General features: G+C 32.9%; 2 protein-coding genes across 2 annotated transcripts in view; one reads left to right on the top strand and one right to left on the bottom strand.

Annotated features, from left to right (window-relative positions):
* Positions 1-21,101, bottom strand: part of LOC144838823 (rab-like protein 6) — a 273,930-nt gene that overhangs the window by 16,314 nt on the left and 236,515 nt on the right. The window lies entirely within an intron of this gene.
* Positions 485-19,927, top strand: LOC144838825 (sodium- and chloride-dependent glycine transporter 2-like). Its single transcript, XM_078694323.1, has 13 exons — positions 485-567; positions 5,639-5,810; positions 7,554-7,685; positions 8,809-9,151; positions 11,232-11,364; positions 11,752-11,886; positions 12,438-12,541; positions 12,941-13,065; positions 13,487-13,599; positions 14,147-14,278; positions 15,236-15,451; positions 16,950-17,117; positions 17,245-19,927. Exons 1-13 carry the CDS (start codon positions 532-534, stop codon positions 17,428-17,430), a joined length of 1,995 nt encoding a protein of 664 aa, XP_078550449.1. The 5' UTR covers positions 485-531; the 3' UTR covers positions 17,431-19,927.

Genomic DNA, 21,101 nt, shown 5'->3' with positions numbered 1-21,101 from the left:
AAAATAATAATTCATATTAATATTTTATCGTAAATTAATCTTTTGTTTCACTTTTTACAAAGAAAAACTATTATTATTAGCCTACTCTTTGAATAGAGATAAAAAGTTCGTCTGATATCAATTTTTGGAATAATTCATTTTGGTGATGTCATCTCCTTGTAATTACATTCTAATTACACAACGAATATCTTTTATAATAACTATAACATAGTTTAGTTTTAATCTAAATTCGTTTAACGTATTATCTATACAAAATCCTTATAACCCATATTATTTTATGGGATGAATATTATACCTTTACTACTATACTCCACCTGTTTTTAGAAATGGACGATTCTTAATTTAGGCCATTCCATTGATAAAAACTATGCAAAAGGTGATGACGTGAGACGTGTACACGACGTACTTTGCATGCTGCCTGCTCTTCGTCTCGTGTGTATGTAAAAAGAAGATACCTTTTGTAGTAGAGCTCCGAAAACAATAAGTTTGTAAAGTTATATACATCTTTATAACGTCACGTGTGCTATAAAAATGACAAACGAGAATCATTCTACAACAATTCCAATGGTAAGCACTATTTATTCGTTATCTATTTTATGGGTGGGATGTAAAATATTGAGGATGAAATTTGTCTTCTTTCCTGGGCCGACTGATCCCTGTGGCCGGCTAACGTGTGACAGGTGTGTAGGCCTATATATTTTTCACCTCACTGTGTGAGCCTAGCCTCCTCAAGAAGGCCAGGAGAGCCTATATGAGCATCAAATAACAGTTTTTTTTCAGGTAAATTTCTCGGTCCAATTTTGTAAAAGTGGATAACTAACTATTAATATTAAAAATAAATAATAATAATAATAAATGTTTAATTAACATTAACAAAATATATTTTTCAGGGGGAAAGTAATACCCCTTTTACACCGCCAGTAAAAATGCGGAGTTGATCCGGAATTGTATAACCCGAGTCGTACCCGGGACGCAAAAATGCGGAAATGTTGGCCGGTGTAAACGACGTAAAAAGTTACCCGGGTCGCTGAATCACCCGGGTAAGTGATGCGGAATGTATTCAGCGTCAAGTCAACCCGGGACGCACCCGGGATGAACCCGTGTTTCCGGTGTAAAACGCTCAGCGTATCTTTACCCGTTTGTTTACTATCCTCGCTCACTATAGTGTTTAATTTACATAGAAATAAGATAAGATTGATTTTGTTTATTCGCTCATTTATTAAATAAAACTTATGGTTATTTATTATTCATTTTTATTTCAAGATATTATTCTTCACGAGTAGACTCAATTTTTGTTTGTATTGCCATAAAACAAAATTGTAGGAGGTATAATGAGCAGACCGTTACTAGGGGGTCTCTTCGTGCGTGAGAGGGCGATATTTCGAATGATCTAGAACATTTACACGGGTTGGTATTTTGCAGTGTAAATACATGAAACCCGTGTCATTCCCGGGTTAATGAATCAGGTGTGAAATGGAAATTTATCCGGACACGACCCGGGTTTGTTATAAGCTCGGCGGTGTAAAAGGGGTATAATACAAGGCTAGGCCTAGGCTAGGCCTATTTTTAAATTAAAAAACATAACAAAAATATGATACCAATAACAATTTAATGAAAACCCTTTTTTGACAGACCAAATAATATTTTTTCATCTTGGGTTTTTTTAATTTGTCAATGCTTGCTGTAAAAAAAAATTAATTTCTATATAAAAACGGTCATCTAAACTGTAGAGTAGTAGTAGGCCATAATATTAATAATACATTTTGATGAGAATGGAACTCACTTTCGAACTATTTAATGAGGAATGTCAAATTAAAGAAAACACAATTTATTATTGTTTTCCAAGTGCATTAAATACATCAGCCACGTAATACATGCTGATTGACAACAGCTGGATCTTAGAAAGTGTAGAATTAGGGATACACTATGTCTTGGCAGGAAAGCCACTAGATGTGTATAGTTCTGTTATAATAGTTTTTTAATCCCTTATGAAAGTTACATTATTTAAAACCAGATTCCTTTTGGTAGGTGAGTATTACAACCTTTTACTAGGAAATAACTGGTTAAGAATAATAGGAAAATCAATTACCTCCATTTTGTTTGAGGTCACCATAAATCCATCAATTTAGGAGAAAGTCTGGGTGAGAATTAATCTGCCTACAGGTCTGCCTTGAGTAGGTATTTCGTTTGGCATTTTCTGTCTATTTCGTGCCTACTAACACTAATATATATGGTTTGTGTAATAGCAGTAGAATGTGAAATAGGACTTTATTTCAATTAACTGTCAGACGAAACAGAAGAAAGATTTTTGTTTCTTAAATTACCACTCCACAAATTCAGGTTTTACTTAAAATTGACTAATGTATAAATTAATATATTATTCTAATTCAAATTCATCTTTATTGAGCCATTCTTTAGTAAATTCATTGATTGTATAAAAATGTAGTAACATTTATGAACATGTACTTTTATTTGTTTGCACATCAGTAAATAAAAATAAACAATAAATGATTATTATATTTTAAGTATAACAGAAATATATCAAATAGGCCCCTATAAAGACTTTTTCTAGTGTTATGCAAAAATTCGCTAGTATTGTATAATAACCTTGAAAAGAATCAAGTTTGCCCTATATTTTGTGAACCCTAAAATAATTCATTGTTATGTATTGTTATAGTAAATTGTGATGAATTGATCAGAACACACCTGTGTAGTGAGTTAAATTATTTATCTAGGCTTGTACTCCCCTGATTAAATAAATGTATCTAGGCTTGTGCTTCCCTGATTAATGTATCTAGGCTTATGTTCCCCTGATTAAATACATTTATATAGGCTTGTGCTCCCCTGATTAAATACATTTATCTATAGGCTTGTACTCCCCTGTGTAAATTAATTTATCTAGGCTTGTGTTCCCCTGTTTAAATTTATCTAAGCTTTTTAAATTTTCAATAAATGACGAAATATATTCAGTTTGATAGTAGTTAAAAATAATTAGTTTTCACTAATAAAAATGAATGACATTTTAATGTATTTTACACATTATGTTGTCATTTAATATTTGTACATTAATTTTTAAAAGTAAACATTTATTCCCAATGATCAAATCGGCAAGGTAAAGCTTCATCCGCTGTTGGAGTTAGCGCCTTCAGATTTCAAGTTAGCCTTAAACTGCGAAGAAGAACATTGATTTTGTCATGTTACAATCAATGGATACAGTAGTGCATGTAGCTAAAGCCTTGCAGCTAATATAAGCCAATGTTAGCTGTTTGTATTATCTGGGGAATTGTGTGGAATTCTGACGAATATCTATATTATTATTATTTGACAAGAATTGATTTTATTATTTGATTATTTAAATTGACAATTACTACTTAAGTAATTGCTAAATAAGAAATTGCATATTACTTAATGGATGAGTAATATAAATTAATTTATTTTTATTTTCATGGTTATGTCTGAAGTAGTTGTGTTTACAATTCATTTAGTAATATTAATAATAATTAAAATAGAAGAATCCTTCACCATTTGGACAAAATAAAGTGTCTGGCTTTAGTGTTAAAAATATTTCTTATCATTCATTTACAATAACCGGAAAGTGTCCCCGTAATAGGGGTATCCCAAAGGAGGCGTCCTGTACTAACTTAAAAAAAAAAAAAATTGGAACCCTTTTGAACCTTACCAAAATTTTCTGGAATTTTTTCTCTTTCAAGAAATCTGGTTTTGAGCGAGTTGAAGCTCTGTCTCCACTATCAAACTAGTTTGACAAAAAAGTGTGATGTGCCTAAATATGGTAGAGATACGACACCATCATGTCGATATTGGCACATCACATGTTTTTGTCACATAAAGTTTGTTAGTGTAGAAAGAGAAAAAGTCTGGAATTATGTTATGTTATTAGTTTAATTTTGACAGAATAGAACCATTTTAAATTTCAAGACCAAAGCTCCTGCAGTCCTACTCTGCTTTCCTCTGATTCAATTATCATTGACTGCTGAGCTGTGATGTGGAAATTTCCATCACTTATTTCTCCTACTGAACAATGAATGGTACCCACACCAGTCTATAACAAAATTCTCTAATAATATTTTATGGAATTATTTAATCTAGATAATTAGCTCAACTAGCTAAATTTTAATCATTCATTTATTTAATCCTTTATTTTGGAATCTCTGGTCCATAGAAAGCAAAATTACATATAAATCCTGATGTAAATTAATAAAAAATAAGCAAGACTGTACTAATTACTACTATTCATCTCAGGATGGCATTCCACCTGGAGAGCATTTGTGACTAAGACAAACATTTTCACTTGAATTAATTCTACACATTAGTTAGGCCATATCGATATTCTTAAAAATTCATAAAAAAGGATAGAAAAGGATAGATACTGTACAGTACAGGATATCAAAATACTGGAAATGTTTTTAACCAATAAAATGGGGCATGGGATGGAGTTTACCCTCTCCGTGGTGATATATTTAATAAAGTAGTATTAACTATCATCTTATATTTGCTAATGATTATTAAACTTCTGTATTTGGAATGTTGCCAAGTCCAACTATTAAAATCGTCACAACGCAGTTACATAAGCAAGGAGACACGCGCATCATCGCTCCTAACCACTTTCATTGAAACCGCTCAACTTTCCTAATAAGGCGTAAATCAGAATAATTGAGACAATGTAATCTGATCAGCGTTAATCCAACTTGTCGTATTTAGCAGACTTGTATTCCCATAATTAAATCGTCAAATTGGAAAACTCGTTGAAGCGGAACCTATTAATTAGATTGTGTCAAATTGATACGCATCAGTTTTTCGTTGATGCTTATTCTACGAGGATAACCAGAAAGTTTTTGTTTATGTTCTTGTCATTCGTAGTAAATTTCAGTAATAACATATTTTTGATAAACACCAAATACGTCATGATTTATTGATTGAACGATTAAGATGTAAGAGCTTAGAATATTTTTCCAATTAAGCAATTAACATAAAGGCTTTAATCGATACAGGTGATTAATTGCGTTTAATTGCTATGTTATGACGCAGTATCGTTTTATTAATTAAGTTTACACTAGTTGGCAACAATATCGCATCCGATTTTGCTGTAACTACTATAACAAAATTGGCCTACTAATTGTACAGTATCAAACTCACAGCTTCTGTACAGTAAAAGCCCTCATTTAGCCCCCATTAAAAGTGACACTTTCCTGTGATGAAATGATGTGATGAAGAGGCAACGTTTTTAACATTCTGGCCAGCCCCAGATTCATTAGACATTGCTATTAAAGAGACACTTTGTTGTGCCCCAAAGGTGTCCCTTTAATTTAATAATAATAATAATAGGGGTTCTTCTACTGTGTAGTAGTAAACTTTGATGTGTTTTTATCCCAGGATCTTCTGAGAAGAAAAGAATTTTATTTTTTTGAGAGAAAATTAAGAAAATTCTTGTATGTTGGTGCAAGATTCTTTATATAGTTTACAAACCATGGAATGCTGCATACAACAACTCATATAATCATATTGATTAAGCATCTACTGTAGTGTAAAGGGATATGGTAATTATTATCAATCACAAATACCAGTGTTCTGGATTATTTTAATACAATGATAAGAATATTTGCGTGTTTTTTTTTTACAGAAGAAGATGTCCCCAGGAGAAGCAGAGGACTTTCTAAATGAGACTGGGGATGAGAACCAGGAGAGGGGTAACTGGTCCAATAAACTGGACTTTATACTGTCATGCACTGGCTATGCTGTAGGCCTTGGAAATGTTTGGCGCTTTCCATATCTCTGCTACAAAAATGGAGGAGGTACAGTATATTTCAACGCTCTTATTTATTCCTATTAAGGGGGCACTTTTAGGACCCAACAAAGTGTCCCTTTAATAGGGGTTGGCTGTAGTGTTCCCCTCATTTATTTCACAAGAAGGTGTCCCCTGAATAGAGGCATCCCAAAGAAGAGGTTATACTGTATTTTCTTAATTTGCATTTCTTTATTTTCTCATATTCATCCATTTATTTAATCTTAAATCTCAGATCTTTATTTTCGTTCATAATTTCTTCTCCTTTATTTCACATTCAATAAATTTATTTTCAATATTCACATTAATCATCCAGTTATTCTGTCACAGTGTCATTTAAATTGTCTTTATTATTGTACTATAAATACAGTGTTTGTATATTTTGTTTGTTCATGTATACCTTGTGTAAGTAATAGTAAAGTAATAGTAAATTGGCTGTTGTATTAAACGAACACATCCCTCTGTTGACAGCTGTTGCATCATCCTACAGAATGAGAAATGTCAACTTTTATTATATAAAATAAATCTTTTTTTTTGTAAATTCCTGACTAGGCTACTGTTTTTAATTTTGAGGTCATGAACTGTGTCTGCAGCCTTTGAAATATCCAGGTCAACATATTTTAGAAAAGCTACCAATATTATAAATTATTTATTTAAAAAAATAAAAGTATACATTGTGCAGATTATGATTGTCATCACAGTTTTACTTTGCTTAATATAATAAAAATGTGTTTATACCAGCTAGTAATGGAAAATTAAAGTAATAATTGTAGCTATTTTAAAATAAAAATAGCTTTTTATCATCATGATGCGGTTCCAAGGCCTAGCTCCCCATACACAGTACCTTCCCATCTAACTTTTGAATATTGAAATGTAAAAGAAAGGACATTCAGTTCAGCATTTTTTTAAGACCCCAGCCCTCTTGATTTCAAAATCCTGGATCCACACTGATCATCATTTTCAGTGCAACACAATGTATTAAACCCATCAGATGAATGTTATATGTTACAGGCTATGGCATGGCACAGCCCTACATTTTTTCACTGCTGTGCTATGATCAAATACATACCTACAAAATAGCCTAGAAAGTAGTTGTTCATAGTGACGTAATTACATAATTAGTTGCCTGTATCGTATACTGAAATAACCCACCTGCTGGGGTTAGTTTCAACGACTACCTACTACATCCCGTCTCGTCAGATTTCTATGAGGTAAAGATGACCTATCCCGAGGCATGCTGTGATGTCAGAGCATGGTTCTCTCGCACTCTGATATTAGAATACATTCTGAACAACTAGAAAAACAAAACTACATAACATCCATGCATGGGACAGACATTACTATTCAAATCAGAAGGATATTCAATATAACATACCCAAGTTATTAAATATTGTTAAGATCAGCTGATACTAGATAATTTCTATGAACATTGCATAGAGTTGATTAGTATAGATGACATACAAGCAAATTAGTACAGTAAGTCAAGGTCAAAATGCGTTCAGCTAATACCTGCATAGTTTTTGACTAACATCGCATTAAATATATACTTTGTTATATTTAAAAAAAAGTTGCAACTGTCCCTTAAATGAATTTGAATAAGAAACTGAGGACTAACTTAACTGACATTATATAAAACTTTAACTGTTACAATCATTTTAGGTTAGCTAATAGTAGATGTATAAATTGTGTGAAGTGAGTGAAATTGATTTTGGCCACGGATGTACATTGCTCATTGCCACTTCCTTTTTTTCAGGTGCATTCCTTATACCATATCTCATTATGTTAGCCTTTACTGGTCTACCAATCTTTTTCTTGGAAGTGTCAATCGGTCAATACAGTAGCCAAGGACCAATCACATGCTGGCGGTCAGTACCCCTTCTCAGAGGTAAGTGTAATTTATCGTTATCCCAAGAAGGATATTATATTATTATTATATAAATTAAGTCTCATTTGAGGCTTAGGGAGTGGAGTTCAAAGAGTCCTGAGTTGTAACCCTGGCACTAGGTCAAGATTGAACCCTGGACCTTTGGATTGCAAGGCAAGCATGTTAACCACCAAGCTACAGCTCCAGATTGAACTCTGGTTCAGAATGTCCTTCAATATCAAGTTATTGTAAACCCAATGCTATTTTATTTATACAAATGAGTAAAACAGTTGTTTATGAGAATATATAATTCAAGAGACCTTGTTTATTTCCTTTTTCCCAGACAGTGAAAGGTGTTGGTAACTGGGCCTCTGTATTAGCATTGACCTTTCACACCCTTAGGTCAAGTACCATAGCAATAAAGAAATCCCAGTTAAAGGTCGTCTATGTCTACTTTTAATTATGGAAATTTATTTTATTGTTACTACAGCAGTAGTTTCCTTGAACCAAAAGAACATAAAGGAATGAAATATCTATAATAATTTGTTTTAAATATTTAGAGATAGAATGTGTAAGTTGTATTATAAATGCTTGGCACTTTATTTCTGGCTGTTTCATTTATTGTTTTGATTATGGCTTTTTTCTTGTTTTTTTGTATTTCCATTTATATCGTTCTGGCTGGGAGACTGCCGTATTTTAGATTCGAACGGAAAGGGGATTCCCCTCACATAGTCACCACTCTATACTGCTGGTCTCTAAATAGAGGGTTGCCACCCATAAGTAATTTGACTAACCATATCATTGGTCAACTCAATTTTGTTGTGCCTACATCGTTGCTGTGTGTCCTGGTGGGAACCTAGCCTTAGCAGAGGTGATAATACTGAATGTAAAAAGTAAACATTAAATGTCTTGCGGTGTGTCCTAGTGGGAACCGAGCCTTAGCAGAGGTGATAATACTGAATGTAAAAAGTAAACATTAAATATCCTGCGGTATGTCCTGGTGGGAACCAAGCCTTAGCAGAGGTGATAATACTGAATGTAAAAAGTAAACATTAAATATCTTGCAGTTTGTCCTAGTGGGAACCGAGCTTTAGCAGAGGTGATAATACTGAATGTAAAAAGTAAACATTAAATATCTTTTTAGGTATAGGATACGGTATGGTGATGGTATCGATTTACGTTGGCGTGTACTACAACGTGATCATCATGTACGCAATCTACTACATCTTCGCGTCTTTCACCAAAGTGCTGCCGTGGGCAGGTTGTCGTCACGAGTGGAACACGGACTACTGCAACGAGGTCTTTGACGAATGCATCGGCAACCAGGGCATTATGAATTTTTCCAACGCATGCGTTAACTTGACCTCTCTCAGCGACCTAGACTTGGACGTGTACAACATTACTGAAGAAAACGGTGTTTTCGATATCAGTAATTACTCCGATCCGTTTGCTGAATCTCGTAGACGTGCGAGCGAAGAATATTGGAAGTAAGTTTTTGTATTCTGCATGATTTTGTAATGAGTATTTTAACAGAATTTAAACTAATTCACCCAACATCCCAAAATATATTGTGGTTACCCACAATATTCAGCTTCCAGACGGTCTAGACCTCAGAATGCCCTTTAAAGAATGGAAAACAAGGCTTTAAATAGATCTGGAATAACAATGATAACATAGTACCTGATTTTTATGGAATTAACAAATTTTTAATTAATAGATTGATAATGTGTTATCTGTTGTTATCCTTATGATGAATGAATTTTATTTTTTAACGAAATTGTCATATGTCTATTAAAACCTTTTTACCTATGAAATATGAGAGCACAAACCATTACTTGCAGTGGTGCCCCATCTACTTCATTTTTTAAATTTGGTGTAGTTACACGAGAAACAATGCATTGTTTTGTAAACACTGTACAGGTTCTTAGTATTTATCAAATCCATCAGTGATAATTTGTTGTTTTCCTTTATAAAATGAACTATCTTGAATTAATGATAATAATATGCTTCTGTTTTTTGTGTGAGATGATAATTAACAATTTTGCATGAATTTAAAGTTAAATCATCAGAAAACAATGTATCAAAATGTGTGCGAGAATTTATTTTAATTTAACTCAATCATTAATGTGACAATATTACAAACGTCATATGTTCAAACAAGTAGTTATATTTTGTATATTGACATACCAAACAAAATAAAAATTTTAATTCAGGAAAATTATGGTAAACAATTAATTATCTCCATAATAATATTACAAACAAATTTAATTTATTCAATATTTTCAAATATATAGATTGATATTCCATATCTTCCAACAAAACAAGCAGTTATATTTTGTATATTGACATACCAAAGAAAAGAAAATTTTGAAAACAGTTATTTTTATTCAAGAAAATTATGGTAAAGAATGAATTATCTCTGTAATAATATTGCAAACAAATTTGATTAATTTTTTTTATTCTGGAAAACATTTTCAAAGAAAAATTATTTGGACAAATCAATTTGAAAAGTTCATGATTTAGTATTTCTGAGTTTCGTCCAACATTTCTTGATGTTCTAGAAAAAATTGCTAAATTTAATAAAAAGTTTGATTTCTTGACAATTTGTTGGTCTAAACATTTTAGTTTAGAAAAAGTAAAGTTCAAAAGAACATCTTGAAGGTTGGACGTAGCTCTTTCTTGTGAACTTTAAAAATGTTTGTCTTTTCTGCAGAATATTTTCTATCGTCAGTAGGCGGACAAACACCTGTCTGAAAGGCAGCTAACATGACAGATCTGAAGTTGGTAAACCCCCATTCACACTGGTGAAATTCTAATCTTTGTAATAATCAGGGTAATCATCTTGATTATCATATCATCGGGTATCTGCATGCCTGTCAACTATTAGGGGCTAGCGCTGACAATTTTTAGTTAAATTTTTAAATGGTGTTGACCACATTTACAAATTATGCCATATTTCAAACCAGATTAAAACAGAAGTGAGCCCTCTATACCTGGTATTCCTCTTGAAGTTGACAGGTATGAAAATCTGGGATAAAAGAGACTAGTCATGCCATTGTAAGGGACAGAGAAAACCTTTTTATGTAATTAATAATAATGATGATACGGGAGAGGGTAATGGGGGGTTGAACTTCATAACAATCAGGAAAGCCTATGAATAAAATTTTAGCCAAAGATTATATTTGTTCAATATTTTAATTTGTTTGTTGTTGTGGACTTGTACTTTCATCTGTGCTTCATAATTTATATTCTACCATCTTTTGTGTTGTTTGTTGTGTTCAAATAACCTCTTTACATTTTTCTTTACAAACTACTGTATTAGTAACCATTTTCATACCATACACTAAGCTCTCTCTCTCTCCGCACATTTTTCATTTGATAAATACTCCATAATCATATTTAAATATAAAATTACGTAGGCACCATCTCCTGTCAGCAGTCTGCATTTTCAAGTCACACTCACAATCAAGTACAGCTGTGTTTTCACCAAGTACCTCACTTTAAAAAGTAGTACACTGTGTACCTTCTACTGATATTTATTTTTTACTTTTTACAATTTAATTTCAGATTTCATGTTTTACGCGAGTCTGAGAGCCTTGGTGACTTTGGCTCTATAGATTGGCGTCTGGCGTTGTGTTTGATGCTGGCCTGGACTATTGTATTCTTCTGTCTTATACGTGGCGTCAAGTCATCGGGAAAGGTACAGTATCAATATGTTTTGATTATTTTAATGGATGAGGGGGAATTTTTCATTTTCAGTCTCTGTTAATGTCTTTATGTGTCAACTTTGCTCAGGTTCAATCTATTGATAGATTCACCAAAACAAATTTTGTTTTTGCAAAGTGGTGATTTTAATCATTTTTGCCTTTTATTTTAACAAAACATTAATATATGAAATCTAAATTGGGTTACTACTTATTAAAGTCGCCTGGTTCGAGGATTCAAACCATTCTTGGTGATAGTGGTTTTTCTGCCTTATACCTTTGACCTTCCAAAGTGTTCCAAAGAATCTTTCTTTTAAGGAATAAAAATAAATAAACAACACATCAAAACTACATATATATCTTCAAATGTTTGTTTTTTTCAGGTTGTTTACTTCACAGCGACTTTCCCGTATCTTGTACTATTTATCTTGCTCATTCGTGGTCTCACACTACCGGGATCGACAGACGGCATTTTATTTTTCATTACGCCAAGGTGGGAGAAGCTTGCAGACCCGACAGTAAGTTACTAAATCATTGGTTTTGAATGTCTAATTGTGGAGCCTTGGGTTATAGTCTTAATAGTTTTTTTTTGTTTCTTTCAAATCTAGTTTTGATATCTATTTGTTGTCTAATACAATTATAGGTTTTATTGGATGCATAACACTATCACATAACTTAGTCTCTTTTAATGATCTTTAATGTTTTTTTGTTGTTATAGGTTTGGTTGGATGCATACTCTCTGACGCCATAAAATTATCACATAAAATAGTCTCTTTTAATCATCTTTAATGTTTTTTAATATATTTTTGGTTGGATGCATAATCATTGACGCCATAACATTATCACATAAAATAGTCTCTTTTAATCATCTTTAATGTTTTTTAATATATTTTTGGTTGGATGCATAATCCCTGACGCCATAACATTATCACATAAAATAGTCTCTTTTAATGATCTTTAATGTTTTTTTGTTGTTATAGGTTTGGTTGGATGCATACTCTCTGACGCCATAACATTATCACATAACTTAGTCTCTTTTAATCATCTTTAATGTTTTTATATTCCATAGGTTTGGCTGGATGCAGCATCTCAGATATTCTTCTCATTAAGTGTTGCATGGGGTGGACTTATCACGCTTTCATCGTACAATCGATTTCATAACAACTGTTACTTGTAAGCAGTTTAAAAAATAATAAATAAGTTATTAGTGGAGCTGTAGCTTAGTGGTTAATATGCTTTCCTTCCAATCCCAAGGTCCATGGTTCGATCCTGACCTAGTGCCAGGGATGTAACTCTTTCAACTCCACTCCCTAAGCCTTAAATGAATTATGAAATAGTTTATCCATCCTGTAATTGACGAGTTTGTGCTTACTGTTGGATGCGTATGAAATTTTAAAAAAAATTGATATGATATACAATAACTGACATACTGTACAGGGAATTTTTCATGCAAGTTATCTATGGTCTCTGTATAGTAGAAAGGGATTGAGATTCATAATTGAACTTTCCAAGACATGGTTGTTTCTATATATAATATCGCAAGCTAACAATCAGTATTTTACTGTCTTTCAGTGACGCCATCTTGATACCTATTATCAACTGCAGTACAAGCATCTTTGCTGGATTTGTTATATTTTCCATCTTGGGTTTCATGGCTCATGAGTCTAACAGAAAAGTAGAAGATGTGGCAGATCAAGGTACATAGCTGCTTTAAACTCCATTCACACTGTGAAGCTTTAAGCTCCACTCACCCTGAGCAGCTTTAAGCTCCATTCACACTGAATCTTTAAGCTCCATTCACACTGTGAAGCTTTAAGCTCCATTTATACTACACAGCTTTAAGCAATGTTATCACTGAGCAGGTTTAAATTCCATTTTCACTGTGCAGCTTTAAGCTCTATTCACACTGCACAGCTTTAAGAAATGTTAACACTGAGCAGCTTTAAGCTCCATTCACACTGCACAGCTTTAAGCAATGTTATCACTGAGTAGCTTTAAGCTCCATTCACACTGCACAGCTTTAAGCAATGTGAACCTGCACAATCAATTATTTATATAGATAAATTGATCATGTAGTCTAATTCCTCCTTGTATATTTTACTGATTTATTTTTTGCAGGTTTTGGTTTGGCATTTATAGCTTACCCCGAGGTAGTGGCTAGCCTTCCAGGTGCCCCTGCGTGGTCCATTCTATTCTTTGTCATGTTGCTAACTTTGGGGTTAGACACACAAGTAAGTTTTTTTTATATTTTCAGTGTTCAAATTAGTACAGGTCTGCAGTGGCCAGTAAAAACCATGACAGGCATGTAAAACTCTCAAGTTGTCCACAGATAATGTCATGAGATGCCATCTTCAATCTATCAATATTGATAGCCAGTAAAATTAAATTTTGATCAGTAAAAAAACTTATCTACTGACACAATAGAGCAGTTAAAAATAGCTTAAGCTCAGTCTACACTATCGAACTGGTTTGAGTGTGATGTGCCCAAATATGGTAGTGATATGCCCAAATATGGTAGGGATATAACATCATAATGTCCATATATATGGACACACATTTTTTTGTCACAAAGTGTGATAGTGTAGACAGAGCTTTAAGGATGACCTCTTATTTATATCTAGCTAAAATAAAACATTTTTTATACTATAGCATGCTTTTTTTAAATGACTGAGTGAAATAAAACATTTACACAAGAGAGAGGGAGAGAGTTAGCAAGAGAATTGACTAATATTGATAGTGATGTCTACTAACAGAGTTTTTAACATTTTTTTTCTTTAGTTTACGATATTAGAAACGATCTGTACTGCCCTCAGCGATCACTTTCCTAAACAACTGAGAGATCGAAAGACGTACGTGATGCTTGCTACGTCAATTTGTGGCTTCTTGCTTGGACTGACTTGTATAACGGAAGTAAGTATTTAAGTCACTTTGGTGCCGACATTGATTTTATAAAGGTTTTGACATCACACGCCTGTTGAAAGTAACAAACAAATGACTGTAAATTTGAATTGACAAATGTAGCTCTGAGAGTCCAAAATAGCTACACTTTCCACAATGTTTTTGAGGACATCAATTGGATTGCAACAAATTGTTATGACGAATAATGACTAATTTAAGTTATCATATATCCAACTCGAGGACATTTCATTTCTTCTTTCCTTTTTGACATTGTGCAGTGAATACCTACATTGTTGTTATATAATTGTAACTACTGTACTACAAGTTTTTTTCCTACTCTGACGTAATTAGTACATTCATTCATTCACATTTGAAACAGTCACTCCAAGAAAAAAAAACAACAAGCATACAGTTAAATGGTAACAATAACTCCACAACTTCCACCATACTTCTAGACCACCAATCTTGCTTTATTCAAGAGAGGCGTTTTTTTGGGTGTAATATGGTAACATGTATAATCAAATAAATACACCCGAGATCTGAAAAAATACAAGTGATAAAATACAGTATGGCCAAATATGTTAGTGATATGCCCAAATATGGTAGTAATATGACATCATAATGTCCATATATGGACACACATTTTTTTGTCACATAAAGTGTGATAGGGTAGACAGAGCTTTAAGGATACATGTATCAAAATTATTGGAAAATTGTAGATCATGTCAATCAATGAATTCTTACTACAAATAGAAAAGTGTAGTAATACAATATTGTGTATATATGCATGTGGTGGGCAGTTTATTTGAGGAAATAAATAAAGACCATGGGGCGTTTATTCAAAGCAGGCGTTTATGCGAATAAACATAGTAAGTACATGCACATGGATTTTTAATAAGCATTTACAGATATGACAGAATGGCATTTATGACTACGTTACATATGTTATATTACTTATTTTCTTTTTAGGCTGGACCATGGTGGGTGTCACTCCTGGACAGCTATGGCGCTGGATTCGTACTCGTTATATTTGGTCTTTTGGAATGTGTTGCTATTGGATGGATCTATGGATTTAAGAGATTCACAAGTGACATAGCAACCATGATTGGTGACAAACATGTGGATACAAATATATTTAAAGTGTGGCATCTTTTCTGGGTTATCATTACTCCTTTTATGTTGGCTGTAAGTGTAAAGTGTATTTTCTATTTTTAATAATAATATGTCGTTCTTATATAGCGCTTATAAGCTCAAAACATCTAATGGCTTAACATTATTAACTTAATCATTTTGGCTCAAACATGGAAACATATTTCCATAATGTTGCAGCTTTCTCCATCTATAAATTAGATGACTGTATGTCAGTATGAATGCTAGTTGACCATAGCCCAATATCTTATCTCACATCCATCCTATTGTCACCTCAGACATACTTTCTTCGTCTGTACCTCTATGACTGGTTGATAACATGAATGCTAGTTGGCCATAGCCCAATAATTTATCTCACATCCATCCTATTGTCACCTCAGACTTCTATGACTGATTGAGAACATGAATACAATTAATCTGCTAAACATTGGTCTCTGTCGAACTCTTAAGCTCTGTCTACACTATTGCTTGTTGATAATTTTTTTCTGCCCAAAAACTACTCCTCTTCCTCCTCCTCAAATCTATTTCATATATAATTTTTTGGTTGTAATTTAAAGTGATTAAAGCTCTATCTACACTATCAAACTAGTTTGACAAAAAAATGTATGATGTGCCTAAATGTGGTAGTGCTATGACACCATCATGTCCATATACGAGCACATTTTGTTGTAACATAAAGTTTGATAGTGTAGACAGAGATTAAGAAAACATATTTGGTATTGATTGCTCATTGCAAGGTTCAAATGTTATGTGCGTGAGTGTGAACATGCTTTACCGGTTAAATGTACCAACTGTTGGTGATTCAACTCAAGCTACTGAGACGATGTACTTAAGTTCAACCATGCAGACCTTATTTCCTGACTTTTAAAAGACTTCTTTACTATAAAACCTGCTTCTTTTAATCTCAATTAAAAATGTAAAACTTTGAACACATGATTTGAATGTTCTGACAAAAATCCAACAGACAAATGTTGACCTACTGCCCGCATTTTTTTTCATTTGATGTTTGAAATAGTTTGAAATGATTTTACTTCTATAAAGAAAGTTTGACCGAGATTTATGAAAAATGAGTCACTTTAAAACATGATTTGTTTTATTGTTCGGTCAAGTATTTTAAAATTCTTTTGTTCACTAATGCTCTGTTTACACTATCAAACTTTATGTGATAAACAAATATGATGTGCCCATATATGGACATGATGACATATCACTACCATATTTAAACATATCACTACCATATTTAAACATATCACTACCATATTTGGCCACATCAATACTAATTTGATAGTGTAGATAGAGCTTAAGCATAGTTTTTAATTGTTACAATCTAAATGTGGCCTTACATCAACATTCAATTCATAAAGGGCCTATTAGCTAGAAGCTTGGCCTATATACTAGGGAATACTGATTCAGTTTGCCTGGGAATTAAGTTAACAAATAAAGCAAAATATTCCATGTTGCAAAAATATTTGTCATATTTTTACTGCAGTAATGCTTTATTTTTGTTACCACTTTAATATTGTTGCGTTTTTAGTTTGTTCTTTTATTTAATTGGATCAACTGGAAAGAGCCTACTTACAGTGAAATGCCATTCCCAGCTTGGGGCGTGGCTATTGGTTGGCTTATCGTTAGTAGCATTATTCTATGGGTTCCAGCTATCTGGATTTTTGAAATTGCGACGTCAAAGGGCACATTTCAGGAGGTAAGTAGCAAGAAAAACAACAATCAACATATTCCCTGTCAATTTAATGTATTAGTGTGTTGGAATATTTTATATTATAATCAAATACACTAATTGTCATTCTTTTAATTATATTATGTCTTTTTAGCGAGTATTACAAATGCTACAACCAGCACCTAAATGGGGACCAGCTTTGCATAAACACAGATTGGAAGCGGATGAGGTTCACAGAAGTCGTGGCACCAGCATGGGTGGCGTAATAACTCAACGTCACGCTATCAACGACGACTTTGTGGTCACTGAAGAACAGAAGGTTCCACTTCAGGATGCATAAGTAAAGGTGTGTTCGCACTGATCCAAATTGACAACCAAAATCAGAGTCTGTGTGAATGTATTAAAAGCTATAACCAAACTTAAACTAAAGCTTTGTCACACTATCAAACTTGTTCGACAAAAAAAGTGTGGTGTGCCCGAATATGGTAGTGATATGTTTAAATATGGTAGTAATATGACATCACGTCCATATATTGGTACATTTTTTTGTCATATAAATATTGATAGTGTAGACAGAGCTTTAGAGAGACTTTTTTATGTTTTGAATTTAGAGGTCTGTTCTTATGGTTGTTTACATACTAAAAAAAATCAATCTGATAAAGTTAATATGCATTCACACACTATTCAACCTGACTGTGGAGTTAATGGTTTTATTCATACTGTACTTAATTAGGTTCAGTATTAAATGTTAGAAAGATTATAGCTTCATTGAATGTACAGTCAACTATGCCAATACCAGAAACCCATAGACTGGCCTAATGTGTCTGGCTTGGACCTCAAGTCTGGTTTTGTGAGAGCTGACTGTATTACCTGTACAACTCCAAATACACCTGAAAGGTCAAATAAAATATGGAATAGTGAGAGGGTACAAACAAATGGCTTGTTTACGAGATAGGATTTGATCAAATGGGTGTTTATTAAACTAAGTATGCAATGTCTGGCTGTTTCAGGTTTATCATAATAAATGCTGCTCATCTTTTAAACTGTTATTAGATAGTGACAATGCAATTGTATGCAGATTTTAATATGTCAAAAAAGCATATTTATACTTTATATTTAATTAATATATAAGGTGTAAATTGAGGATTGTAGTTCTATTGTGTGACCTTACTCCCTGCTAAAATTAACACATACCTACTGTATACAGACAGGTACACACCCAGCCTGGGATATAACCTGACCCTCATATACTCATGGAGAAAATATATATTTATATAATATTCCCTCCATGATACTGTATATTGTAGTTTTCCGTCCCACTACATTGTAGTACATAGGTATAACCCACACCCATACCCCATATATGAGTTGAGTGGGCTTATTCCTGAGACCTGGTACATTTATATATTATTTGATAGTACAAATGCGGTGTATGATGATGTTATATAATAGCTTTAGTGAACAAACGTTCAGTATATCAATATGTATCAGTACTTGCGTCATACTTGCCGGTTAAGCTATTGTAGATAGTGATGATTTAAAAACATTGTGAATGGTTTATACTGTAAGTAAGCTGATGTTAAACAACAACAATATATCATTGACTGCTTTTAGAGATAGTGATGATTTAAAAACATTGTGAATGGTTTATACTGTAAGTAAGCAGATGTTAAACAACAATCATTTACTGCTTTTAGAGAATACTGAAAGAAATAAAAACAAAAACATTACTCTTTAATATTTATTTTGCAATATTGAAAGTAAGATTAAGCACAATATTTGAAAGGGTAGTAACAGTGGCATAATAGCTATGAGCGCTCACTGGCTAAACTCCGGAGCTTCTGGGGGCGCTTAGCAGTGCCCAGAAGGCATTAAAATATGTTGAAAAAAGCTAAAAAACGCCTGAGGCCTCCATTGCAGGGGGCCTCGGGTCTCTATGTTACGCCAATGGGTGGCAAACCTGCAATGGCATGTTTTGTACAGAAAGTGGTGTTTAGGGAAATGAGGTTGTTCGGGTAACTGTGTTGTACAGAAAGGGGTTGGGGGCAGGGGGCAGATTTTGTCTTTTAACTTCTTACAGAAAGGAGTAGGTTGGGAGGGGGAATGAATGATCAACCTGTATTATTGTTTTCTGTAGAGAAATGTATGGTAGGTGTAGAGTAGCTGTTCCTTCTGTTTAACTTTATACTGAAGAAGAACAGACGGTTAAGAGGTTGAACTCAATTTCTTTATAACTGTATATTATGTAAATGAAATTTTGTTTTTTATTAATTTTGTATATTTTAAGATGTTAAGTTTTTTTTTTCACAATACAATCAAAAACTTGATTTTAAAAATTCGGTAATATTTTTAATCAAAACCAATTTTAAAAAATGTGTTATTCTAAATGTATAAAGTATACAATAGTACCTCCAAAATAGATGAATATTCAGGCATTTAATGATAGAGATGATATGATTAAAACTAACAACAGAACATAACATTATTCACTATACATTCCTTATCCTGAAGATGAATAATAATTCAGGAATCGCTCATAATCGGTTTTTATCCGACTCAAAATATGCATGTAGTCTTTGTAAGTAAACATAGCTATTATGTTTTAGCAACATTGTTTAGTACTGGTCAAAAAAACACCCAAGACGGGCACACTGACGCCTGTATTGCAATTTTCTAATTTAATACGGGATAATAGAATTCAACAAATGACAGATTTTTGTGCTTTTAGATGAGACATTTTACATCTGTGATATATTGGGAATTTTTAGTTGTTGTATTTGGCTCTTGTTCAATAAATAATAATGATTATTGGCATACCTACCTTATCATTGCACTCTACTACAGTCAGAGTAAATGGTTAAAGACTGATCACTGTGAAAGAATAATTGCAGTTGTAAAATTATCAAAAATCTTAAAGGCATATTGTCCCCCTGAAAATGAAGATAAATAAAATCAAAACCATTTTGCAGTTATAATAATTTATTCATTTCTGTAGAGAAAAAAACAAATATTTCACTTATAAAAGACAAAATAAAAGGTTTAACCAAAAACCCAATTTGACAATTTGTTGGCTTTAAATTATAGTTTTGCAAATTTAAAATGGCAGATTCAACCAAAAAAATTATAAATAATTTTTTTTTCAGAGGGACAATATATCTTTAAGTAAGAACTGCTAATACTTATGCCTAGAAGTAATAGTTAAAACCTGTACAAAATATTTTAAGATCATTATTACATACATTAAGCACAAACAATGTTAATTTATTCCAGCGATACTGGATTATTTAATAAATAGTAAAGCAGTATAACCACATTTGTGTAGAGTGCAGCCTGTTTTATGCTTTGACATTTAACATTGCATGCATTTGAGCTGTCTGTTTTTTTTCCTAGGTCAGTTTGGTTTTATGAGTCACACTGCCCCAAAATGTTGCTATATTTATGAATGTGTGTTAATTATTAAACGGTTTATAACTAGACATGTGCCAATGACAATTTATTTTTTTTCTGTCAACAGGATAGTAACCCAAAATATTAAAAAATGTTGCATTATCATTTTTATAGGATATTTCCAAGTTCATTAACCTGTACACTTGCCACAAGTCTGTTTTTATTTGTCTTTTTTTTTAAATTTTTGTATGAAGAAGCTCAATTAGTATACGTATGGAACGCCATATGCATTTAAAAAAAATTAACTTAGCTGGTATTCAGAAAAATAACCCTCAATAACTAATAATAATCTAATACTAATATATATAATAGTCTATCTGAGAAGAAAGCACAGTGGCGAATGGCTATGAGTGCTCACTGGCAAAACCCAGGGGCCCCAAGGCAGGGCCTGAAGAGGAATAAAAAGGCATTAAAACAAGTCAAAAAAGGACTAAAAACGCACAAGGACTCCAGCGTTGGAGGCCCACTTAGCATCCCTACAGCAGGGGCCTCATGCCTCGGCATTATGCCACTGCCCAAACCAAAATCAACAGATAATGACAGACAGTTCAAAAGATAGTAAAA

This window comes from Antedon bifida, chromosome 3 (assembly GCF_963402885.1).
Source record: "Antedon bifida chromosome 3, ecAntBifi1.1, whole genome shotgun sequence".
NCBI lineage: Eukaryota > Metazoa > Echinodermata > Crinoidea > Comatulida > Antedonidae > Antedon > Antedon bifida.
The sequence above is the reverse complement of the archived record's forward strand: the minus strand, read 5'-3'. Positions and strand labels throughout refer to the sequence as shown.